This window comes from Podarcis erhardii (assembly GCF_964252035.2).
Source record: "Podarcis erhardii genome assembly, chromosome: 1".
Lineage (NCBI taxonomy): Eukaryota > Metazoa > Chordata > Lepidosauria > Squamata > Lacertidae > Podarcis > Podarcis erhardii.
The window spans coordinates 68,779,799-68,807,157 of record NC_138497.1 but is presented as its reverse complement, the minus strand read 5'-3'; the positions used below and the strand labels follow the sequence as shown (position 1 = coordinate 68,807,157).

Below are 27,359 nucleotides of genomic sequence, written 5' to 3'. Positions count from 1 at the left end.
GTGGCTTGACTGTTGGAGCAGGTAAGGGCTGAAATAGATGACACTAGGAGAGGGGCTCATTACTAGATTGTGCCCATTACTAGGGAAGATAGTAGGATTCATATGGCTTTTTTCAAATCATACTGCTTTATTGTAAGTGCTCAATAGCAAATATGCATTTTATATAAAACATACATGCCTACTAGAACTTGCTTCTAGGATGGGATAAAATAGCCATCTAGAGGAATGATTACTATCCTTTTGAGGTTAAAGTTTCAGATCTTTGTTAGAGATGCTTACTAATTATTGCTAAATTACATGCCACACTGACTTTTCTCATCCCTTATACCTCATTTTAAAATCTTAAGTCCCTGTAGTTGCTGTTTTTAAAAACACAGTTACAGCAGTGTCGTCGGTTATATTTTAAAAGACTGAATAAAAACAATGCCCAGTCTAAAAATCAAGAAGGCTCTTGACAAATTTTGAAAAACAAGCAACATATACATAAAATGCAGAGCTCAAACCACCACCAATAATCATAAATAGACTTAAATTAATCAATCCATCAACAAGTTCAAATCATGCCTTGTTTAAAACTCAAACTTGTCCACAAAAGAGTCCATTGACAACTTTTGACATTATAGTGTAGAATTTGGTTTGAGCTTGAAAAGAGAAAACCTCATCTGATCATGCAAGGGCAGAAGAAGATAACTATGTAGAATATGCTCTCAATTATTGCACTTATATCCAGTAGTGAAAAAGGGTGCAAGTTTAGAGTTATCAAACAAGACACTATCTAAATTACTAGAATGGTGAGTGTGACTAATTAACTTGCTTAACTACTTTACATTTCATCTCCAAAAATCAGATCCAGTTTCTTTGGATCAGTTAAGTCTTCATCCAAACCTTCCTGTACTTCTGTAATCAGTCTCTCTCCATAGTCGCCAGGAATGTGTGAGGTTACAAAATCCAGAAGTGATATTTCATCCACTGGTAAAGGCTTCTCCTCATTTTGGGTCTTATTGAAAGAGAGTTCACAGAGAGAATCACTGCTATGCCTGTTGAGAAAGTTGTGCATTTCTCTTAGATAAGTTGTACAAGTGCCTATGCAAGCATGTATACAAGTGTGAGAAACCAGTCCAAAATATAATTTGCTTCAGGCTATGAGGCATTTTAAAAGTAGCCAGAACATGTACCCTTAAAATGCAGTGGTCCTGTTTGCAATTCTGTCTTGGATATATCCAAAAGTAGACCAGTGCTACTGAAAATTCTTTCCATTCTCCCTGAACTCTGAAATGATAACCCTTCTTTTGCCACTGTTCAGTTAGGGTCAAAAGAAAGGCAAATCTGATATATTCATGGCATTTATGTCCTATGGAAATTAGGTTTCGGTTCTTTAATACACTTTAGCTCCACTCCAAGTCAAACTTAAGTGCAATTCAAACCACAGAGGCTTAAGTTAGTCTTGAGTAATTTGTGCACTTGATTTAAGCCTGAACCAGGAGGATTGCATCCTTAAGTTTTTTGGGAAGATGAGACCTGGTCCACCCCAAAAAATCAGCAGTCAATATTTTTGCAGTGTGCACATTCACCCCCAGCCTGGTACCCTCCATACATTTGGACTAACTCCTGTCAAGATCAGACAACTGGCCATGCTGGCAGAGACTGAGTTAAAAACCCAGTAACATTTGGAAAGCCCCAGGGCAGGGAAGGCTTGTCTGGAAGTCATATGTCCAGAAAGTGGGTTTGTCTTCAAGTGAAAAATGAGGTGTGCACACAGGATCTGCTCCTGATCTTTCTGTGAAAAATAATCCATTTTCCTACCTCTGCATCTGACAAATGAATCCATGTGCACATGGGCAGCGATCGAGGGCTCCATCTGGCTCCAGCTCCCATGTAATTAGGTTAAGAAGCCTGTTTGAGGGATCATAGCAAGGCTCTCTCTCTCCAGGTAATGGGGTGCACACAGGGAACAGAAGGTCTGTAGGTTGAAATTGGAAAATCCAGTAAAACATCTGATCTCTTCAGTTTCACATGCAGAATATGTGCAGGTTGAATATGTAAAATAAGGAATATAAAGTTGCCTAATATTAAATATAAGCTGAGTTTGCATAGCAATGTCAGTCCTTTTCCTTCCAACAAATTCTAAGGGTTCACCTAGAAAAACTCTTAATTCACTTAAGTTACAAGGACACAATACACTACTAATGACAAATAGATCCACAGGAATCCTAACCCTAACCAAGATAGCACATGTATTTAGTCATATGTGCACCATCTTGTTTTCAAGGCCTTAAAACAAGCCTTTAGTGCTCTCAGTTGGAACAAAAGGCTGCATATCTCCATCCTGAAAACCAAATTCACTTATTGCACATTCTTGTGATAAAGGGTGGTGTTCTACTAACTCAGAAGAAATTAATACTATTAGCATACCATTAGCAGCTAGTAATCTCAACACAGCATGTCCTGCTCAAGGTATGAGCAAAAAGATAAACATGATGTCTAGGATTATTTGAAAAGAACCAATATGTTCATTTTAGGGAAATGGGAGCTAATTTGCTTAGTAACAGATATCAACGTTATCAGCATCTATTCTATGTAAGATGCTTCAATTACCTTTATCTTGTTTCTTTACAGTACCTTGTTTCATTCCATAAGAGCTGTTTGAGATCAATGCTAATCCTATTTTACAGATTGCAGAGGACTAAGAGCTAGTGGGAACACTTGTTACCAACATACCATATGGTGATAATTTGTATGGGAAATCTCTTCCTCTGACAATTTCTTTTTCATACTGAGTGATCATGAGAAAAAAGCCACAAGACAGCAAGCTGCCCTCTAGACATCCAACGAGATCACGGCTGGGCAGGGACATGGACTCAGGGAAAGTGTGTAGGACTATGCTACCTCTCCGATTTAAGCTAAGGAAGACTTTCCCAGTGCCTGGTTCTCATTTTCATACTCTTGACAATGGTAGCTTTTCCTCAAAAGCATTGTAAAATCTCTAAAGCAGGGCCTCAAGAAACACAACCTCCCATATCAACAACCTTGCAAATACAAAGTAGACAGAAAGGAGTTTCAAGATTAAGAAAACTGCTGCTAGTTGACAGGAAACCTTGCACAAATCATCCAGAGGTTTTTTTTTTTTAAAGTACTATTTTCATAGCATCATGCTCAGTTGTCAAGCACACTGCTTTACCATTTGGCCAAATTTTGTATTATACAAGATGTGCATTTTATGGCTTATTCTCTGCCACGGACTTCTCCTACACATACAGATTAATATATACCAGCCTCCCTCAATCTGCTGTGCTCCAGTTGTTTTGGAATACAACTCTTCGGCTATGTCCAAAGTAAGAGGAAGAACAAGCAAGCAAGTGGTAGGAGGCAGCTGCAGCCCAAGACAGGAAGAGAGGTAGTAAGTGAACACTTAGCTACTTCAAATGAATTCAAATCTCCAGGGCCTGATGAGCTGCATCCAAGAGTACCAAAGTAGCTTGTGGAAGTAATTTCAGAGCCTTTGTCTATTATCTTTGAGAATTCTTGGAGAACAGGTGAGGTCCCTACAGACTGGAGGTGGGCAAATGTTATCCCCATCTTCAAAAAGGGGGGAAAGGAAGACTCATGTAACTACCAACTGGTGAGCTTGACTTTGATACCAAGGAAGGTCCTAGAACAGATAATTCAACAGTCGGTTTGTGAGCATTTAGAAAAGGATGCTGTGATCACTAAGACCCAGCATGGGTTTTCTCAAAAATAAGTCATGCCAGACCAATCTGATTTGATTTTTTTTTAATGGAATTGCAAACTTGGAGGATCAGGGAAATGCTGTGGACATAGTGTATCTTGATTTCAGTAAGACTTTTGACAAAGACTCCCATGATGTTCTCACAAGGAAGCTGGTAAAATGTGAGTTGAAAGAGAACTGTTAGGTGGATTTGTAGCTGATTGACTGACCAAACCCAAAAGGTACTCATTAATGATTCCTCATCATCCTAGAAAAAAGTGACAAGTGGGGAGCCACAGGGTTCTGTCCTGGGCTTGTTGTTGTCTTTCGAAATGACTTATATGAAGAAATTGAGGGGATGCTCATCTAATTTGCAGATGACACCAAACTGGGAGGGGTAGCTAATGATGCAGAAAACAGAATCGGAATTCAAAATGACAGTAACAGATTGGAGAACTGGGCACAAGCTAACAAAATGAATTTCAATAGGAACAAATGTAAGGTTCTACACTTAGGCAGGAATATCCAGATGCACAAATATAGGATGAGGGACACCTGGTTTACTAGAAGCACATGTGAAAAGGATCTAGAGGTCTTGGTGAAACACAAGCTTCACATGAGTCAACAGCAGCAAAAAAAAGTTAAGGCTATTCTAGGCTGCATCAACAGAAGTATAGGTCCAGATCAAGGGAAGTAATAGTACCACTGTATTCTGCCTTACTCAGACCATACTTGGAATATTGTGTCCAATTCTGGGCACCACAAGCTGGAACATGTGCAGAGGAATTGATCAAGGGTCTGGAAACTAAGTCTTAGGAGTGCTTGAAGGAGCCTGGAAAAGAGACTGAGAGGAGATATGACAGCCATCTTCAAATAACTTAAGGGCTGTCACATGGAGGAGGAGCATGCTTGTTTTCTCCTGCTCTGGAGGGTAGGACTCAAACCAATGGCTTCAAGTTGCAAGAAAGGAGATTCCAACTAAAGATTCAGAAAAACTTTCTGACGGTAAGAGCTGTTCAGCAGTGGAACAGACTCCCACGAGAGGAGGACTCTCCTTCCTTGAAGGTTTTTAAGCAGAGGCTGGATGGCCATCTGTCATGGATGCTTTAGCTGAGATTCCTGCATTGCAGGGGACTGGACTAGAAGACCCTTGGGTCCTTTCCAACTCTAAGATTCTATTATTCTTGTCATCCCTATCCATTGACCATGCTGGCTGGGGCTGATGGGAATTGTAGCCCAAAGCATCTTGAACAGGGCCGTCTTAAGCATATCCTGCACCATGGTGCAAAGATCCCTCCAGCGCCCCCCCCAACTCCAAAACAAGGGAGGTGGAGGTGGAAAATGTCCTCTGCCTCCCCCACCGCCCCGATCCCTGGCGTGGTGGTGGCGATCAAGCAGGAAAATGTCCTGGTTGACATGCTCTCAGGTGTTGGGGCGCCCGAGAAGGCAGCCCAGGAAGGCTGCACGCCGCCTTTTGCCAGGAAGCAGGAGGAGGACAACGACCGGGAGCAGGGCCGTCTTTAGCAGATGCAGAGGCTTGGGAGGGAAGCAGCTTCCATCCTAAGCCTGTGCGGGGATCGCTCTCCTCCTGTGAAGGCTTGGGAAGGAAGTTGCACACCCGCCAGCCATACAGTTGGCAGGGCGCAGCTGGTGGGTGTGCAGGGAAAGAGGATGCTGCCGGCAAAGCCGTGCAGCTCCCCCACTCGCTAGGGTGCCCCTGAGAGGCCAGCGTCCTGGCGCAATGAACCACTAAGACCAATGGGAAAGACGGCTCTGATCTTGAAGGTTGGTGAAGAGCAATATACAGTGGAAATGCAAGCTCACACACTGAAGTAGTTTCTTGCTTGGCCTCTCGTGCAAGGGAAAGAATAGGAACATCAGCAGAAAGTGATGTAGTGGCTGACCTTTTGAAAATGCGCAACACATTCCAGGATTGCAGTCTTTCTGGTTTTCACAAATCGTTCCATTTTCTCCTTTTGAGGCAGCTTTCACGCACTCACCCCAGACGCAGAGTTGATGTCCACAACACTCCACATCTCGAGAGCATTGCTTAGGAGAGAAAAATAAACACACACATGCTGAATTGGTTCTTAATCATAATGGGACACACAACATCATAAATACAGTCAATATAACCTGGCTACAGTAACTTGCATCGGGCATGAACTTCTTCATAGACCTGCATTAAACAATCCCACTTACCTAAATTCTGAAAGTCCACACTATCACTGCATCAGTAATTCTGTAACAGCTTAAAATAAAAACATGGCGCATTGCCTAAGAAACACACCAACACAAACCACAAAGAAAAAACAGATATAGTGGGGTGACTTGCTCCTGATCAAAATGCAGCTAAGTCTGGATTACTGTAATGTGCTCTATGTGGGACGGTTCTTGAATACTTTTTGGAAGCTGGTGTAAACCAACGGCACAAGCTAGGTTTTTTAAAAAATCCAAAACTAAAGGGGATAAAGGACACCTCTGTAAAGTACCCTATTATAGTTTATATGAATAAACCTATTTTGACTATTAGTTTAAAGGTTGGACTTAAATGTAGAATTCTGCTCCTGTGAAAAATCCGGTTATGTTTTTCTACCATGCTGAAAAGGGTATTTCCTGTCATTACATTTAAGGCTCACATATAAACAATTAAAACCACATGTTTCTAATTTAAGTTGAGAGCTCAGCAGGCATTTCATCAGTACTTTACCACCTTCACTCTGCTTTTCTTGTACTTAAAATAAATAGGGCCTGGACTCTACCAGTCACTATTATTCACATTACCTAGGCATCACACAATCAACATAGTTCCGTTATATAACTTCAGCCTGCCTGCCAAGTTAAGAAGAGCTAGATGGGGGGAAGGGGGATGCAATGCTCACAGTGTGTTGAGTTTTGCAAACATGACACCGGTACTCCAAGCCGGAGAATTCACAGTATTTTCCTGTCTCACAGTCCTCATCAATAATGCACTCCTGAGAAAAGAAATGACATACCTTTGGTAAGTATAGAAGAAATAGTTGCTGCGATAACACCACATGCAGCTAAGATTTACTAGTAGCAGACTGGGACACTGCGGTCCTACACATTGCTTTACATAGCAAAGCTATGCGGTCAACCTATTACTTGAAAGTAAAGAATATCCTTTTGCAATCACATACAGTACATGCAGAGTTTTGCCAAACTTTGTCCCACGTCACAGAAAACAGCAAAGCAATTCTCCCTGGATGCACTCATTCAGTAACACTAGATCAATATATTGTCAGGTCATATCAAAGAGCTGCTACAAATGGTACATAAGAGTCCAACATCTTACATAGCAGTAAGTAAAAAAGTGATGGACGTATTTCAGGCTGAACTGGATTCCTAGCTGGATTCCTTTCATCAGTTTCTCAAAAGAGTACATGACTTCCCCAAAAGGTTGAACGCAAGATTTTATTGCAAAGCAGTTTATTGCGTGTTTAAATTTGACATCTTCCTTGTTTTCTAGGCTTGGGGAAGATTTCAATTTCAGACATTTTCAAAAAAAAAAAACCTAGCAGCCAGCACACTGAAGGATTAATATCTTAGAAATATTGCCATGGACCTCATCAGATGTATTTTAGCTTAAATACTTTCCAAGTACTTTTGCAGATGTGGAAAAAGGCAAAGAGCCACTTATACCACTATAATTATATAAATGGTTATAGTGCTATACCAAGAAGAATGCTGAAATCGCGAATCATAAGAATGCTTCCTCCTCATTTCTTGGCTATGTAGTTGGCACCTTACTGACTTATAAGTCATGCTGACTATGGAAATCAATGGACTTAAATTACTTGAGACCATTGACTTCAATGGGTCTATCCAAAATAGGATTAATGTTCCATATCACTCTTAGAGTACAGAGCTGTGCTTAACAGGAGTGTGCCTAAACTGTATTAAAATAGAACCACTCTTTGCTGTAGGGGTCATTGGGCCAGTGTGTGCATTTTGAATTTTAAGAAAGTGTTGTGGGTACCAGCCACAAATGGCCACCATGGAGAGGCACTGCATGACACAAAGTGGTTGCCGTGGTAGCATGACATAACAAAAGGCATACACCCCTCCATTAGCCATCCCCCAATTAATGGTAAAAAACACCTGCATCTAGGACTGCCAACAGGATTTCCTGGGGGAGGTACACTGTATGTGGATTGGGCCTCCTGCACCCTCACCCCACAATCTATTGGCAACAACTGCTGCTTATGTACCTATATTTACTTAGCCTAGCCTACCTCACAGGGCTGTGGCAAAGATAAAGGGGGGGGGAGGATAATGTACACAACCTTGAGCTCCTGTGTGGGGTGGGTAGCAAGGTAGAAACATATAATATCATTCACAGATAATGTTGAGAAAGCAAGAAAAGCAGTTTTCTTGCTTTAACAGCAATGTTTCACTGTCTCAACAAACAGTATTTCATTGTCTGACTCAGTCCCTTTGTATCTGCAGTGGGCAGACTGTGGTACAGTTTAATCTCAAAAAAAGAAAAGAAAAGAAAAGAAAAGAAAAGAAAAGAAAAGAAAAGAGAAGAGAAGAGAAGAGAAGAGAAGAGAAAGAAAGAAAGCTTGAAGTTCCAAAACAAGTTAGTTGTCAAGAACTGCCAACTTTCCACACTGATTACAAGTCATGCTTGGTTAGATAGAGAGGCCTGTGAATTTTAAAATATAAGAAGGCAGGGAACCCCCTTTGAGTTTGTCAACGTCCTTCAGAATAAGTCCTGATTCTGAGCAGCTAAACTCACCTAATATTAGAAGCTTGTTTAAATGAGTCTCAGATTCCAAGAGCAGCAACTTTGGCCTCAAGAACCCAGAATTCAAGACTTAACCAGTCACAATGGATTGTACACTCTTCTTATGCTAGGGGGAATTGTGTTTTCAAATGCTCTCTTTTATGAGGAAAAGAACACTTGTGTAATTCTATGAAATAGACTGCATTAAATTCTGATAAGCTATATAAGCTGCCTATAAGGTAGTCAACATGAAAGCAGTTCACAAGCGCTTGAGATTTTGACTAACAAGACTTGACGTCAACTCAGCCAGAAAACTCAGTTTCCCTCACTGGCATCCAGGCTGTTTTCTTTTGCATTATCTTGTACAAAAATAAATTGTAAATTGCACCAAAACTTTGTATGTAACCTTCATCTACATCAGGTCTGCTTTTGCTACTATATAAAGTAACTTTTAGAAAATACTTGAAGAGCTGCAAATAGACAAATGTGTTCTATAGTGCATGCAGCTTCTCTATGCCAACAGCTTATTTAAAGCTATGATAGGTATCCATGGGAAATCTGACTTGGAGAGTCAGAGATCAGGGAGAGATGGGGAGAGGGCTGACCATAAGTCTATAATCTATCTACTTGGCAGACATAGTAAATGCACAACTGTGAAGACTGCACATTCTCTATCTGTAGTAACTGAAAAGAGGAGAAAAATCTTGAGGGAAAATGTTCTGTCTTGTCAGAATTGATTCAGAATTGTAAGTTTATGTTTTTATTCATTCAGGTTTTACATAATTTTATTAACGTTTGCGTAAATTCCATTTCATTTTAGTATTTCTTTAAAGTGGGACTTTTTTAAAAAGGGTCATTCTGCACTATGCCAGAGAAGTTCAGCACTTTCAGGCTTGTCTAGATTTAGTTTTACGTATGTGGGTCAGAATTACCTTCTACTGATGTTACCTTGTGTCATGCAAGAAGGATTCATACAGAGCCACCTTACATAACTAATTTTTAGTACGTTTTGACTTAAAGGTCTGGCCTACATTATCTTCTGTTGTTGCAAGCTGCATCAGAACTTTCCATGACTCACCACTGAGCTGTGCTTATGAAACACTCTTTCTAAAAAGCAAACTGTCTCTCAACTAGTGTTGTGGAGCATTATGGAAAATTGTGGGAGAATTTGTTCTCTCCTTTGAACATTAGAAGCGCTTAGTGTTCCAGGGACAGATGAAGGCACTGCATATGCAAGATCTGTCAGACTGCATTTTTGGTATTCAAGAATACTTTGGGTCCAGGCTAACTGAAACATCAACTACCCAAGAAAACCTGGTTGTTTTCTACTGGTCTTGCAACTTCTATGGCAGGGATGGGAAATGCACGGCCCTCTGGATGTTGTTGCACTCCAAGTCCCATCTGTTCCTTTTTTTTTTTTTTTTTTAAATATTTTTATTGGATTTTCAAAATTTTTTAAACAAACACAAACATATATCATAAACACAAAACACAAAACAGAATATCTGTAGTTTCATACCCTTACAATCATTACCCTCTTTCAGTGACTTCCCCCCACCCCCCCCAGCCACCTTCCCATTTCATTAAATATCTCAGCAAGTTATTTGTTCAAATCTCTTAAATATTATTCATATCTTTTCTTATAATTTATCCTTTATCCATTTTTACTTTAAATCCCATTATACATTATACATATTAAGTTGTTTCTCTAAGGTCGGCCTAATTTCTCTCCCACAAATTCCTTACTCTTTATATTAAATCAAAAAACAATAATATTTCTATTCTAAACCCCAGACTTTTACCACTCTGCACTCCCCTCCCCCTCTGTCCCGGTATTTGCCCCTTCCCACATTAATATCCCAAAGAAAAAAAAAAAGACAGATTTAACCCGGATTTCTCACATCAGAGGCCCTTAGACCCCCGTTAATCACTCTCCAGCAATTTTGTTTATAGTCCTTTTTATTGATCTTCTCTTCTCGAAGGAATTCTGTCACCAGTTCCTCATATTTTTCAAACAAAAACAGTCTTTGTCCAGGATCAACAGATCTCCCATGTTGCAGCTTAAAGAAGAAGTCTCCATCATACTTATTCGTTCTTTCGTAGCTTAATGTTTCAGTTGTTCCAGGGACTTCCATCTTTCTCTCTCTTTGCAGATTTATGATCCATTGGTTGTCTTTTTCACTTCTTTTCCTCCCAAAAGTTACAGATATTTGATTGCTCTCTTCCTCCTGAACTCCTTCTTCTTTTTCTTCTTTTTCCCCCAGTTCTGAAGTTGTCTCTTTTTCTGCAGCTGCAGATTCTTTTTCCATCCGGTTAGCTCCACCAACAGATTTGTTTAGTTTAAGATTGAAGGTCATCAGTTGATCTCTCATGGCTAAGCTCTGCTCTTGCAGAGCTCCCACCAGGGAAAACATTTTTTTTATCTCTGCCAGTAGTTTTCCTTCCGCAGCCATTGCAATGTCTTTAGTTCCCTCCAGGGGGATTTCCATCATGGTTCTTTTCCAACAGTTCGTTACTTTGTTATTCAGAATTAGTTTGTTTCCAGTCAATTTAATGTAACACTTTTAGTCCCAACAATATAGTTATAACACAGTTTTAACTCAATTTCCAAGCTGACGTCCGTTTGACAGCTCTTTTGACAGCTGTCAAACACCTTCTTTTTTCTCTCGGGTTCCCAAGCAGGGCACTGCCCGGGTTCGGGGGGGGGGGTCCGCCAAAAGCAAAACCTCTGGGATTCCCCTCTCTTCACTCCAGCACAAGTAACTTTTTCAACCAATTTATGAAAGTGTTCTTTCTCCTTTCAACACCAGAGTCTTTCCGACTTAGTGCTCCTCTCCTTGCTTTAAGTCTTTTGGTGGGGGGGGGAGTGTGGACTTCCTTTTTAACACATCCCCCGCTCGTACTCAAATTCAATGATAAAACTTTTAGTGCCAAAATTTCCTTCTACTCACGAGTTGTTTTTTCAGTCCAAATTTCAGGAAGAAAGATAGCGCTCTCCGGTCATGGCTCGCGGCTTCGCTCCGCCAAGGCAGCGATCGACTCTCAGCTCCACGCCACTCTCCGGTCCCCTCCGTAGCCTTTAAAAAGGCTCTTCGCGGGTCGGGGAGGGCGCTTAAGGTGCCCGCCGAGTCTCCATGTCCGCAGGCTTCAACGCCTGCGGTTTCTAAGGGTCCCCGTGTCGCCGGCACGGCAAGACCCGTCCTTAGCGGAGCCGATTCCCTCCAGAGCTCGGAGGGAATCCGCCATTACCCGTTCGCGCTATCCCGGAAGTCCAAGTCCCATCTGTTCCAGCAACAATGGGCAAACGCCAGCGATGATGTGAATTCAACATCTGGAGGACCATAGGTTCACCTTTTTTCCACTGGAATGTTTCCAAGTGCAACAGAACTACCATGCAGATTTTTGTCATGCATTATTTTGACAGGACGAAGGAAAAGCTCAGATCCACAGTGAATAAAATATTGGTTTGATGGCAGTATTCTTCTGGATTGCCTTCCTGACAACAGCTAGCAGTGACTCAGCCTTCCAGAAAGCTCAAACACTCATTAGCAAAATATGCTGAAAAAAACCCTTGAAAGTCTTAATCAGAAAAAGGGAACAAATAAGATTTTATCTAGCTGACATAAAAAGCTTAACTTTATCCAAGTGGTTCCAGTTTATATTAGTCATTCCTCTATGCTTCTTTCTCATGCACTCACTGGATTCAGCTGGACTGAGAGGAGAGGATAACACAAACACACACACACACACACACACACACACACAGCCTAGTTCACCCCCATCAGCATTTACTTATTGTGCATTCATGGACCTGATCCATGTGTGGTGTGGGAGCTTCTTATTTAGGGCAATGAGATTTGATAGAGTTCTATCTTAAGTTCATTTATTGCACTGGGTCTACTCTGGGCTTGACTTAGTTTGCTATCACCTATATGCTTTAAAATTTTGACTGTGCTTTCATGGTTTGGTTTGGTTTGGTTCTGTTTTATATTGCTTTGTTTTAGTTGATTATCAGTCCCCCTTGGAGTGAACTACTGCAGGCTAGGGCATTTTAACAAATTAACAACCCAAACAACCTATAACTCAATTTAGCGTGCCAGCATTCTTTTTGATGGGCTATAGCAGCTGCAGGTTGCAATATTGTTTACACCTGCTGATTTGATTTGGGATCAGCAATAAGCAGCAAATGATAAGTACATGGAAACTGAAGTGTCATCTTCCCACATCTATCTCCATCACATCATGAATATACTGCATGAGCCAAGAGCTTCCAGCACTTCTGTATCATCCCACTCACCATACTCCCAGTTTATACCCATAAATTTTCAAAAGCAGGTGACATTTTATGCTTTCCCCACCCTTTAACACTGGACAGAGACAATGTTTTCCAAAAGGCTAAAGACTCGTAGGTAAGACTGCAGACACAGAGGCTATGGGACTTTGCTTCTTAGTGCACCTCTTCTGGGGAATTTCTTCAAAAGCAATTCTAGTAACTTACGTTCCCAAAGACAAGGCCTTGCAACTAGGGGGCTAATGTTTTATATCGTCCAGTATATGTTAGGACTTGAAGCCAGGAACAGATGCCCAGCAGCCTAGCTTTATACATTCAGATGCTTAGCATACAACAAGAGGGTTTTTCTCAGACTTCTGGTAAGTTTCTTCAACCCAATACAAATTGACTAAGAAATGACATGCACCAACATTTAAAGCACAAATTTAATTGTTTTACCTGCTGGCTCTTTATTCTTGTTGCTTTTTAGAATTATCATATTTTAATATTCTTTTATTAGCTGCCTTGCACTTATGTAGGGTAATATGTAATTTAAGTATTTTAAATAAAGTATATTTACTAGTAACGCCAGTATATAAGCCTGCATCGTCTTCAAGGCTGCATCATCACTTATTGTTATCAATTATCTTTTGAGGCTTTCCAATATTTGTTTCAGAATTCCTCTGATCGAAAACAAAACAAACATGGATTATGATCCACAATTTCAAAGCAAGAAAAGCTCTATAAAATTAAAAGTATACATTGCTCCAGACTGAAAATATGAGAAATTATTTTAAACTTTGTCAATATTAAATGTAGGTTTAAGAAAATACCCAAGTGGCACCACAATGGATAGCCACAATTTATTCAGCTCTATCAGCTCACAACTCAAGTTCATAAAACTCTTGGATGAAAGCCTAATATCCATCTTAGTGCCATCAATCGCAGCTGAAATCTGAGTAAGGAAGAGTTGGTCTGAGTATGTAAATGGCGCCTCTTCAACAACACAGCACCTTCCAAGAACTGGACTCTGGTGCCAGTACTGGCAAAAAGCCCAGTTCCTGTTCTAGGGACTAGGAATAGATATTTTCACTTGGGGGCCAGAAAGGACATCAGCTGAGCTGTCACCAAAATGGGAGTGTGAAATATGCTCTTTTGTGAGGGGAGTTCTAAAATAAGGCTTTGCTTCTATTATCTTTGTGTCCATGTTATTTAAAGTAACATTTTAAAAGCTATATGGACTTCAAACGGCTTTTCTTCTAAAAGCACGAGACTTGGGCAGTTTTTTCAACCGCTGTATTTAATGTCAGCTAGAATTTTACCTACTAATAGCAAAGCAAGTCAGAGGAGGGAATAAGCCAAAAATCACAACAGAAGATTTGTCCTCCCCTGAATGATGCCATGGCTCAGGTATCAAGTGACCTCATGGTTTTAACTCTGGCCTAGCTAATGGGATACACAGTGACAAATACCTTAGCAGAATGCAAGCACGGTACAACACAACCTTTGTGCAAACTGGGCAAGTCAGACTACAATGAATGCAGGATTTGCCAAAAGTTTGCATGCCATTCACACATGTTCCCAAGGCACAACATTGTCCCCACATCACATGGAGAGACATGGTAGAAACAAGCACTTGAACCTTGTCTCTAGCATGAGGCACATTATTTACTTCAGTTCTCTGCATGAGGCACACAGCAGTCTATAAATACGAATCACTGAAACAATGGACCATCCATCAACCCCAACAGTTTAGCCATTGGGCGCTATCCAACTGAACAGTTCCACTACTTTGGGCTCTGCACTGGAACTTCTTCTCCCCGCCCCCCATTCCTGCTCTGGAGGAGTGAGAGAACCACCAGGTTTTTTTTGTGGGGGGGCAGGGAGACAAGAGGAATGGATACTGCCCATTATATACAGCGCTGAACATCTTTGTAAAGTTAGGAGTTTGTCTTCACTTTTCAAAAGCAGAAGTCACTTACATGATTCCTTTTGCTCTCTCCTTCCCGTATTGATGTAATAATAGTTTCAGAATAGCTAGTCGATCCAGTCTTGTTATCTGTGGCCTAATATTGCAAATAAACACAGTACATTAAATCAATATTTTAAATTCATTTCAGTTAAACAGAGATATGGGGTGTTTCTAATCCCCATGTATTAATCCCTATTTTTAAAAAAATACCCATTATTTTGAACTATCATCAAGGAAATGATACAAATGAAAGATATGAGGGGCGCACATTTTTTAAAAAAAGAAAGCATGAAATTTACTCCTTACTATGTAAAAATATTTGGAATGCTTTGTTCACCAAACATGCAACAGAAATGGAGGGCAGTGTTGCAGTCCAAGGCTGTAACCATTGTAGGAGCATCTCTAGACTACTTTCCACAGACCTCAAGGCGAGTCAAAAGGAGGCTACCAATGTAACTCTATGCATACTTACTTGGGAGTAAGCCCCACTGAACACAATCACACTTATTCCAAGTAGACTTGCATAGGATTATACTGTAATAATACATTTCTGCTCAGCTTGTCTACACCCAGCTCCTTCACACTAAATATGCCTTTTTCAATGCCTTGACAATTTCCCTTCCATATACATTGGCTCAGACCACTGAAGCTTTTATAGGCAATAAGCCAACACCTTGGCCTGGGCCCAGATATTGGAAATGGACAAAAGTTACTTTGCTATATTGTTAGCACATGGGCAGCATGATTCTGCCAGCGGCTGTAAACTTTCAACCAGCCTTCCAGGGGCAGTACAGTGCAAAAGGTATTATAGAAATCCAATTGTTACCATGGCACAGACAATATAAATTACAGACAAAATGCAGCTCTTTACCTTATTAATTTCTTGGTGACTATGTATGGTTTTATTTCCAATTTTTGTATCTGTGTCCGATTCATTGTGGTAGTTGGCAGGTAGCTTCTCAAAGTCAACTTCTATCCTTTTAGAACCTTCTTCCTCTGCCTCCATCTAGCAAAATCATGATCAAAACAAGTAATAAATACTAGACAGCATCTAAAGCAATTAATAATTATAGGCACCACTCAACAAATTATGTATATTATTGGAGACTCTACATTCTGCCTACATCAATGTGACCTGGCCCCGATCCCATAACTGTCCAGAAAACAAAGTAACTCCCACTAAAAAAATAGCCTTCAAAGAGGGCAAGGACACAGTTATTTGCAAAAATAATATCCATGACAGACAGACACAGACAATCAGCTCCAAGGACTGTGAGTACTAACTTGAACAATCAATTAGCTTCAAGCACTGACAGCTGACTCCTAAGAGTTACTCTCAGAATGCTGACCATTGACAGCAGCAGCCATGTCCAAACCTGGCCAGCAGCATCAATGCTCCCCACACTGCTGTAATTTTACTTGCCTTCAGAGCAAACAAAGTAGTCTTCTGGTCTTTGCATGCCCTGAAATGGACCTGAAATGCAGGGTTGGGGCTGAGGGATTTCTTGTTTACTTATCTGATTGGCACACACTGTGGGTCTTAAGCTAGCTAGTCTCTGGGTCCGACAGGTTTGCATGCCCTGAAAGAGCTTTGCAACTAATCTCTGACTGTTCAAACATGGTGGTTCATTTTGATGGCTGAAGCAGGCTGTCAAGTTTGCTGAATCTTCATTCTAGGAAAAGCTACACCTGTACATCTGCCTCCCCTGCAGCTTTAAAAGCACAAGAACCCTGTGTGGAGAAAATGTGCTAATCACAATCTAAACACTGGGAGCAAGTCCTACTGCATTCAGCAGGGCTAGATTCTAAGTAAACATGCACCGGACTAGAACTGAGTATTGCAAAATAATTTCCTTCCTAAAGACAATGTTTGCTGCCTTTTCCATAGGAACAATGTATTATTCCTGCATGTAATGACTAATTATATTGTGATGATTAACAAAACCCTATGCATTCTACTCTGAGGTAAGTCCTGTGGGGCTTACTTTCATGTCAGCATGCACAGGACTGCAGCCTTGCAGGACTTCAACTACCAATAGCTCTGCTTCTTGTTATCCCTGACTCTGACTCTGCATATGGTTGTCTGCTTTGTCCTCCACACCACCAGCCACCACTGGCTAATACTACAGGTGGGTGGCTCACAGCATATATCAAAACATACAAAAACATCAAACATTAAACATGTCCTGATACAGGGATGCCTTCAGATATCTTCTAAAAGTCAGATAGTTGTTTATTTCCTTGACACTTGAAGGGAGGGCGTTCCACAGGGCGGGCACCACTACCGAGAAGGCCCTCTGCCTGGTTCCCTGTAATGTCGCTTCTTGCAGTGAGGCAACCAACAGAAGACCCGAGGAGAAGGACCTCAGTATCCGGGCAGAACGATGGAGGTGGAGATGCTCCTTCAGGTATACTGAACCGAGACCCTTTAGGGCTTTAAAGGTCAGCACCAACACTTGAATTGTGCTCACTGGGAGCCAGTGAAGATACTTTAGGACTGGTGTTATATGGTCCAGGCAGCCACTCCCATTCACCAGTCTAGCTGTATTAGTTTTAGTTTCCAGGTCACCTTCAAAGGTATCCCCACATAGAGCGCATTGCAGTGGTCCAAGTGGGAGATAACCACAGCATGCACCACTTCGGCGAGACAGTCTGCAGGCAGGTAGGGTCTCAGCCAGCATACCAGGTGGAGCTGGTAGACAGCTGTCCTGGACACAGAATTGACCTGTGCCTCCATGGACAGCTGTGAGTCCAAAATGACTCCCAGGCTGCGCACCTGGTCCTTCAGGGGCACAGTTACCCTATTCATGACCAGGGAGTTCCCCCCCACCTGCCTGCCCTCTGTCCCCCAAAAACAGTCTTGTCAGGATTCAAGCTCAATCTGTTAACCACCAACCATCCTCCAACCGCCTCCAGGCAGTTAAGCAACTGAATTGTGCCAATAGGAATCCATTGCAGATTTAAACATAACCTACTGTGTAGCCTTTGGAATTAGAAAATTAAGTATGAATTATACATGGCTTTAGGAACATAACCCCTGCACAAGTTGACGGCTTACTGTAAACGCAAAGTTATCTAGTCCCATTTGGGTATTTGATGTGTGCTAGAGTGTGTGGTATACACATATAAAATGTAACGTAATACTTCTCCTGTCCAGCCAAACCTACAAATACTGCAATTTATAAAAATGTTCGTGTGACAATTTTTTTCCAGAGAAGGAAAAAGACAGACACACCCATTCATGGGAAAGAAAAGGAAAGAGAGACAAACAGAATTAGTTCACTGATAAGAGATTGTAAAGACTACTGCACTGAAAGTTCTCTTTTCCTTTGTTTGCTACAATTTCGTTTGACGGAGAAGTCAGTTTGCTGTGCTTTTGTTACCGCTTGTTAAGGGAACAGAGTAATCCACCCCTCCTCTTCAATTATTTGCCTATTCCTGTACTTCCCAAGATAGATGTTTGAACTGTCCTAACACATTAGAACTATGGAACTAAGAAACTGTGTTATGTTTGCTTTGAGCAAACAGAAGGCAAACCTATAATCAGGCTAGAGCAGATGGCTAAATGCATTCTCAAGTCAACTTCACCACCCACCTATATTGCAATCTAGAACCAGCCCAGTCATTAGGCAGGGTGAGGTGCTGCCTCAGGTGGCAGAAGTACCCCAGGTGGCACCCCCATGGGTACCCTGCCTGTCCTGCTGCCTCCTCCAGTGGTGCATGTTTTTGGCAAATCTTGACCAAAATTGCACAGGATATCACCCCAGATCACTGCAATCTTGCCTGAAATTGGTGCTGATGGTGGTGGCACTTCACCACCACCAGCAGTGTATGCAACAGGGTGCAAGGTAGTGGCAGGAGCAGGTATGGTGGTGGCAACATCAAGTGGCAAAACAGGAGATGCTACCCCTGTTGCAATCACAATCACTTCCAGGAGGCTCCACTAGGGGCTATTCAAAAACAGGAGTTGGGACTTTTGAACAAGCTTTTTATATCATTTCTGGTAGGAACCACAGGTATGATTAGAAGTGAGATAAATTCAATATTCATTCCCACTTCATGAATAAACAGATTAGCCATGTCCTCTTATTCTGCTCTCAGTGTACTCATGGTGATAGATTCCGACCAGTTTAAGCTATTGCAAGAGTCCAGAATTCAGGGCAAGGAGGTGTTCCCATAACCAGGGATCAGGTCTTAACACAAACGGCATGCCAACCCATATGAGTTTATTGGCAGCACAGATTATTACTGAACAGATTAAGGATGGAATTCAACATACTACTAAGGAGACCATTCCATCAGTGCAACTGTTCCTGTTTGCCCAATGGAGTGACAGCCCTTCCCTTTCCACCATGTGCAGTTCTGGAGATTTTCAAGACCCTCCAGAGCAGTTTTGGGGGAGGAGGTACACAGGTGGAGAGGGGGAAAGCCCTGTTTATGCTAGTGGGATTCCTTGCTCTGGCTTCAGCTAGCAGAATGGGCTAACTGGGTTGGCTCTTATTTTCCAAGTAAGAGTCAAACTCTACTCATGAATAAACACTCCCATCTTCCCATGTGCATAAGTACACTGTTCAGTTCTTCAGCACAAAGGACACAGACTCTGTTCAGGGTTGCAGCAATTTTAACAATGTATGTCACATGTTCAACTTTAGGGAAAGCATGTGATGTGTTATAAATCAGAATTGTAGTGTTGGGTGGACATTGTTTATATTCCTTAACGACTCTCCTTTCCATTTACTACTATCACTTACATTCTTGTGTGCTGAAATATCCAAAACCAAGCTACAGTGTTATGGAAAAAGGAAAAGTGTTCTTACTGTGTAAACCTAATACACTGAAGGATCATATGATGGAAATTCTGGCATATGCGTAATGATACTTAGCTGTTCCTACATTACAGGAAACTCTTCCTAGATGTCTGTTTTCCACTGAAATGAGAGTTCACACATTATAAAGAAAAGTATTTAGCAGGGGCCTAATCACATCCAGAATATATAAAGTGCAGGCAACAAAATCATTTCTGTTTCATCTGCTGTATGACACATCTTTGAATTAAAAGTGTAGTTTGACACACAGCAGAACACACATCTTTGACATAAGAATAATTTTTAGTGGTCTGTTCTACTAACAACCTACCTGACAGATCATTGCAAAGGGCTGTTAATATACCAGTTTCTATAATGATTATTACATTTTTAGTCTTCCCATAAAATAAGTTTCCTGGTGACATAAGCAAAATAGGATTAAAACAATGGAAAAATGGAAACAAACATGGACAGAGCTAGCAGAGGACAGAGGACAAAAGGACAGAGCTAGCAGAGACTGCCATCCACAGTCAAATCACTTAAGAGTGCCAACAAAGCTTTGTAAAGAATACAAATGATGTAATCTACTCAGCATCCTATTCTAAAATAAGCTCCCAAACCCTCTGGACCAAGACAGTTACTTCCTAGTACTCTCTCTCAGGTACCCTCCTTTTGCTCCCTGTGCATGTCTTAAGCTTTAACACCTTGCACAAATTAGCTAACACAACAGTCCAAGATACATTAAGCTATACAATGGATGGAAAGCCAGAATTAAGTTTGAATCAGATGCTCATTGTGATACAAAAGTCTTTTAATGAATCCATAGAAGCTACTGAATACCTGTAGGTGTCTGGATTTAATAACGATTCAGATATGGATGGACAAACTATAGCTTTAACCCAGACAAAACAGAAGCATTATTGGTCAGTAGAACAGAAGATCAGGAAACAAAGGCTCAGACTGTATTACATGCAATTGCACTTCCCTTGAAGACTCAGAAACAGTCTGGGTGTCCTCCTGAATCCATCTCTAAGCCTGGATATGCAGGTCCCGGTGGTAGCCAGGAATTCTTCTGCATAAATTGAAACTGGTGTGCCAATTATGCCCATTCCTAGATTTGTCAGATCATCTTCTTACGTTTTACTACAAAATGCTAAATATGGGGCTCCCTTTGAAAACTGTTCAGAAACCTCAGCTATCGGAAGCATGTGACTGCCTTCACTGACTTCCAATGTGTGTAGGAGCACAATTCCTCTATAGCTTGGAATCAGATTACTTTAAAAGGCCACATTCTCTCATATGAACCTGCCTGGAGTTTGTTATTTTCCGGAGTGGTCCTTCTGTCAGTCCCTCCAGTATTCGAGGCACATATATATTATGTATTATGGCTGGTTTTGTTGTCAGTTGCCCTGTGTGGCATGTAAGCATCTGTATAGGATATAAATAAATTTGGCAGCAGAATGAGGAAAGGGCCTTCTCAATAACTGAACCCAAGCAGTGGGGCTTCCTCTATGGAGTCTCTCTTTGACTTTCTGTTATCAAGGCTTTTGGCCTGCAGGCTGACTTTATTTATGGCTTGCTTTAATATTTTAATGTAGCCTCGTTAGTGCCATTGATTTATTTTACTGATAATGAATGGATTGGCACCCAACAACAACAAATTTTTATATTTTATTGTGGAACAATTATTTTCAATATGGGTTTGTTTCATTACTCATTTTAAAGACAGGCATTATTTACTCACAAACTGCAAACCCATTTTAAGGCTTTTATTTGGACAGCTGAAGTCTCATTTCAAAGCAAACTGACACAGCTATCCAGTAACTAAAGTATGGGGTTACAACTTGCATGAACTAGCAATTCAGCAATTAAACTGAGATTGGGATTAAGTCCAAGGCCATATGTAATCAGACTATGTCTTTTGTGTGTGTAAATACGGTAGATTTTTCTTGGTTTTACAATTTCAAATTCAACAATTGTTTTCCATCAAAAAAAGAGAATGAGAAATACAAAATATACAACATGGAATATAAGAACTAAAACAAAAAACATCTTTTCAGAAGTTCTCTTTAACCTCCTGACTTCCTTCCATTTCCTTTCCTGGTTCTCATATACATATATATACACACACACACAGAGAGAGAGAGAGAGAGAGACAGACTATGTCAACAGGAAGTAAAGTAGCATAGAAACCTATAGCTTTTTCAAGAATGGACCCAGAAGTGTTACAAAGGCAGAACTTTAAAACCAAATATAGTAGTCAGATTTAAATTTAAATTTATATCAATATAATTTAATCATTCCCATGTTAACAAGAGCCCTCTTAAATGTATGTGTTAGGAAGGAGATAAAAGTTTTTCCTTAGAGAAGGACCATTATTGTTCTCCCTTATCCTATGAAACATGAAAGAGTAGGAGGGGGACAATGATTTCCCAGATTCCTGCAGCAAAGGGAAAAGCTGTAACCAGTGCTTCAGTTGTCAACACATTTCTGGAAGGCATGCCCACTGATTACATTGTCATTTAGTTCAAAGTGCTGGAGGGTGCCAATAACAGAAAACAAGGCAACACTGATATCTCACCAGTGTCAGTGAAAAATGTTTTAAGAGAGCTAGAAGCAGAAGGCAGAGGCAGTTTATAGGTACCATGACCTTTACAAAATTAAGTGCCAAGGGTCAACCTTGCCTGGACATAATTTCTTTTGATAAGGAAGATTTTTGCCTAATCCCAGATGCAGAACTATGAGCTGTTCCCATCTACCCAGAGAGAGAAGGAACCTGAATAGAGTCAAAAAAGCATTCATCATTTCACATATCCCAAACCTGAACTTGACACAGATTCTAGGCCAAACCTGGGCTAAACAAGCAATGGATGTATAAGAAAGAAAGAAAGAAAGAAAGAAAGAAAGAAAGAAAATTGGGGGTGTGGTGTTTATCTTCCAATCTAGAGTTTTCAGAGGAGGAAATGCAACCATGCAAGAGTAAGCTATTAAAATTCAGGATGAAGAAAAGTGCAACCATATTCATTTCAGTCTCTCAGGAAAACAAATTTGAAACAGCTGGATTACTCTCAACTATACAAACAGAAACCTTGTTCTCTCCCTCCTGCTGCTCCATTAAAACCACTGAAATTTAACTACTGGAGCCCCACAAGACAGAAACCATTAGCTTTTTCACAAAGAAGTTGCAAACATATCTTAAAAACAACAACAACTGCTGGCCAAGAAAATAAAATCTTCAAGTTCAGACAGTAAGACTTTCACCCTCTTTACTGTCCCCTCCTCAAACACAAGCTACTTTTAAGATTTGTGTTCCTCGGCACCCACCCTCACTTCTTTGGATTGTTGCCAGTGTTAAAGGTGAAGAAAAATACATCATGCATACACAACCCTGTTAAAAAGCTTTTACTGTAACTCTTGAGAAACTGACATTTTCAAATGCAACTTTGGATACTTGTTTCCTCTGAACAAGCTTTTATTGTTAGAAGCCAAGTTATAAACAATTGAACTGATGGGTAGGCATGCAGTTTGTAGCGAATAAAAAATGCTGCAAAACAGCAGGATAAAGGGAGGAGAGCAAGCTAAATCTGGAGAAACAGACATTATGATAATCTCTCAACAGAATAATTATTTCTGTGCAACAGTGTACAGGATGGGGAAAGGTTCCCAAACCAGGAATTATAAACAGTGGACAATTAGCAGGGACATAAAGCAAGTATTCAATAACATCCTTTCCAGCCAATTTCCCATACAACAAATGCACAGATTTAACACATTTGTTGGGGGAAGATGCAGAAAACACAAAATCAAGCAATGCCTTCTTTCATTTAGAGAAGTGTTTCTGTTGCAGGGTTACTACATCCAACCAGCACTAGCACTCATTTTGCCACTGGAAAAGTATGCTTTCCTGTTCCTTAGCTTATACCATAAATTGCATGTGAAATATTCCAGGGTTGTAAAGTTAGGACTCTCGCTGCAAAAAGGTAAGGTTTCTGGAACAATAATATGGTGGTGGGTCATATCATACTCAAGACTAGATAGGTTTCAAGCAGCCATTTCCATGTTTCCCTTCAGGTCATGTATAAGTTCATTTGAGTTTGCAGCTAAGCTCCATTCATTCCTAAAGTCTTAAAAGAATACTCAACCAATTATTTATTTTTTAAGAAATGTAATCTAAGCATACAAACTAATATCTCCACCCTGAATCTAAACGAGGTTCAGATGAACTAGCTGGGTTATTATAAAACTTAGGCAAGCATTTAAAATACTTGTAAACACATAAGCAACTTTGAGGGTCTACTGGAAGGCACACATATGGGGGCGGTTTCCTATGCTCAACAAGGCTTACTCACTAGTAACTATACTCAGGACTGTAGCTATCTCTTTCCTCCCAAAAATCTTTGTTCCCTGTAGGACATAACTATCAGTTTAGAAAAGCGCTGAGCAAATTTCATCCCTTGCATTAAGATAATTCTCCCCTGCCCATGGGATGAGAATGGGATATAGTACTACTATTGCCAATGTAACCTGTTCATATGGATCTTCCATATCACATTCAATTGTTCCTTCTTGTCTTTTATGCCACTCAGGAAATCTATGGCCATTTCCTGCTGTAACAGTATGTAATGACGATGGTGGAAGATGCCCCTGTGTCCGGAAGATAACAAAACCATATTCTAGATATATATATTGGCAGAAGAAGGCATACTTAGCAGTATCCAGAACTGGAAGGTAAATGTAAAAATGCAAGTGAAATGTAACAGTGGTGTGTAATAACCCTGCCAGCATTGCTTCAAAAGCAGATCAGCCATCCACATTTGCTGATTTTATCCATCATGAAATTAGCAGGGGCAGGAGCCACATATCGGGCTGTGTAGTAGTAGTGTGAAAGCACCCCAGGCAACTAACTGCAGCAAATCCCTCACATTATCAAAATGTTTACTGAGGCTAGGGAACAAGGTCAAACTACACCCCCACCCTAGCATTATTGGCCAGAAGAAACATATGCAACTTCAGAGAAAGAAAAGAGGAACGGGAACAGCAGCTAATGTACTCTCCTTTGTGCAAAGTGAAAGTGGAGATTTGTAGATGACAGGAATGGATGCCTAAAGCCTGCTTCTTCCAAGCTCTGCACCTGGATTCATGTGAACAATGAATAACTTATTTGTACGGTATCTGCACTTCTCATGGTGTGTGCATTTTAGAATTGTGATTAAGTGCCCTGTTCTCTCACGTTCTTTCCCCCACCCTCTCTTTTGGCTCTGGCATCTACTACTTCTGTTGAAAAGTGTTACACTAGGAGACCCAGTTACTGTAAGATTCTTTGAAGCTATGCTGCCTGCAGATATTTTTAATGTCCTTCAGCAAGAACTCCTCCATCACTCACAGATGCCTAGAACAGAGAGGATGCAAGTGAATAAATGAACTGTTGGTGCAGCAATACTGAAAGGTGGACACAGCTCAAAGCCTGTTTCCATATCCCCAATGGTTTGCATGCTCATTATCCAGACAAGCAGCTCAGGAAGAGAACCCGTACTATCTAAATGCATAGCCTGAACAGATTGGTCCAATTCCTGACAAACAAGCAAAAATCCACCATTTAGGGAACTCTGAACACAGTTTCCCCCATGTTTTGCCACACTCTCATTGTTCTGATCAACCCAGCTGTGGGTTTTCAAGCAAATATTTCAAATAAACTAGTTCTGTTTTGTATGTTAAAAAAAGAAGTCACTTTACTTAGTATTTAGGTTAACCTTCTGCCCATTTCTCATCCACAGCTGTACCAATCGATCTGGACAGCAAGTCTCACCTCTTGGACTGCATTCCTCAACTTGTACTGTGTGTCCTCCATCAGCTCTTCTACCTCTCGGAACATTTCATTCAGACTAGCTTCATCCTTGGGAAAGTTTAGTAGTACTTCTTCAGGCTGCTCATCTCCATCTGAAGCAGGAGCCGCGTGGGCCACCCCAAAAAGGACAGCCAGCAACAGGAGCTTTGAGCCAAGCAGGAACATCCTCAGAAATGTCTCACCAACTCCCTGGAAATAAATGCCAAAAAAAAAGAAGAAGAAGAAGAAGAAGAAGAAGAAGAAAAAGGAACTGAACCCATTTTCATGACACAGGGAACACAAACACTTTTCTTCCTAATCCTTTAATGGTGTGCAAACCACACAATGAAAACACATTTTTCAGCAAAGAATTCTGCGCACTGTAATTTAAGGGATGCTGGGGAAATTTGCCAAGGGGTAAACTACAGCGCCCAGAATTCTCTGAGAGGAAAATGCACTTTATAGGTATAGCAGGTAGGATCCAACCAAGTATATTCAATCCTCATTGAATAGTAAATGGCTTTGGGATGCCTCATGGAAAGAGTTTCATAATAATAAAGTTGTTCCGGGGTTCTCACCTTAAAGTTTTTCCCCCACCCCCAAAAAATTCTGCCAACTTTGCAATTCTCCCAGGTTTGCTGGTGCTTCCCTCTTACCTGCAGGGGCTGATGTTGAGACTGCAGAAGGAAGAGCACTTATCCTTGAACTTCAAAAACGGATATGCAGTAGAAGACTATGCCTATCGCTGGGCATAAGTTTTCATAGACCACATACATCCCAGACCACAATATCGCGTGAAGCATTTACCAGCACCACCCCTCCTCCTCCCCCCATCCCACCTCTTCGTTGTTTCGAGGGAAGGGTGCTTGGACAGCCGTCTTAAGGAGGCAGCTTTAAAGAGCGAGGACGCCGCGCTCTTGTTTTATTTTAAAATTTATTTATTTGGTTTTTCGAATTATAATTTCAATTAGGACGCCTTGCTCTGAACTCAGGCGAGGGATGCCTGCAGCAGTGCCCGCGCAACTGAGAAGCCCTCCGAAACCCACGTTGCAGCAGCGCGACATCCTCAGACAACAGAAAGAACCCAGGTGCCTCTTTCCCTGCAGGAAGAGCCCACCGGGAAGAAGTGGAGGAACACGAACCCCCTTCAAGTTTCTGCAGGAGAGCTCTCCCTTCACACGTTACGGGGTGGAGAGGGAGGAGAACAACGACCTGCCTGCACGAGGGCCGTTTCCCCAGCAGCCCAAACCTTGGACGGCGGCGGCGAGGAGCCCACTCCTGCCCCTCTTTCCTTCCCGCTCCTGGGCGCGCGGACTCCACTCCCGCCGAGCCCACGTCAGCGCGCGCCCAGGGCGGCCGCCTCAGCCCCGAGCCCGCCGCGCGCGCCGCCTCCTCCTCCTCAATACCTGCTTCTTGCAGAGCCACGAGCCCTGAGGTAACCGCTCTCTCCCGCCTTCGCGTAACTCCAGGCCAGCGTGCACGGACCGCGCGCGGGGCGCCACAGCCGGCCTCTCTTCAGCGGGCTGCCCTGCTTGGGTGAGGGATGCTTCTCCCCACCTCCGGAGTTGGCTACTCCCGCCCGACTGCTGAGGAAGGAGACGCCAGAATCCTCCCTTCGCCCCAACAGAAGCTGGCGGCTGTGGCTCTGGCTGCTGAGCAACATTCACCGCTATTGGCTGCAGGCGAGGAAACCCAAACAGGCGCCAACAGGCAACCACAGATGAGATGAATGAAGTGGGAGGAGCCAAGGGACTGGGGTCCGGAGGGGGGCGGGAGGGCTAGGAGCTGCCCAGCTGCCACAGTGATTGGTTGGTTGGGGCTGCTGGGGGCTGCCCAGCCACGGGTGAAACCTGAAAGAAGAGGGGGCACATTGTCATTCCCCCCCCCACAAAAAGGGATCCCCCGCGGGCTGGATGGAGAGGCCAGGTCAGCACGTGTCATCTGTGTGCCACAAGATGGATCTGCTCTAACCTGCTCATATTTTCTTGGAAGAAAGTTCCTTTGGCTTTCTTTTTCTTGCTTTCTTTCAAAA

The 27,359-nt window shown here is 41.7% G+C and overlaps 1 protein-coding gene across 3 annotated transcripts; it reads right to left on the bottom strand.

Moving 5' to 3' along the window:
• Positions 1-107: 107 nt before the first annotated feature.
• DKK3 (dickkopf WNT signaling pathway inhibitor 3) lies at positions 108-27,063 on the bottom strand. 3 transcript variants are annotated; one of them, XM_081841769.1, is made up of 9 exons: positions 26,734-27,063; positions 25,310-25,537; positions 15,570-15,704; positions 14,709-14,792; positions 6,589-6,681; positions 5,611-5,755; positions 3,614-3,649; positions 1,804-1,960; positions 108-1,037 (listed from the first exon to the last, which is right to left on the bottom strand). In XM_081841769.1, the coding sequence occupies exons 2-9, from the start codon at positions 25,511-25,513 to the stop codon at positions 824-826; spliced, it is 1,068 nt and encodes a 355-aa protein (XP_081697895.1). In that variant the 5' UTR covers positions 25,514-25,537; positions 26,734-27,063; the 3' UTR covers positions 108-823. The 3 variants fall into 3 exon arrangements, with proteins under 3 accessions (XP_081697895.1, XP_081697894.1, XP_081697896.1); XM_081841768.1 differs by lacking the exon at positions 26,734-27,063 and adding an exon at positions 26,470-26,584; XM_081841770.1 differs by lacking the exon at positions 3,614-3,649 and having other exon boundaries at positions 26,734-27,026.
• Between the last annotated feature and the right edge of the window lie 296 nt (positions 27,064-27,359).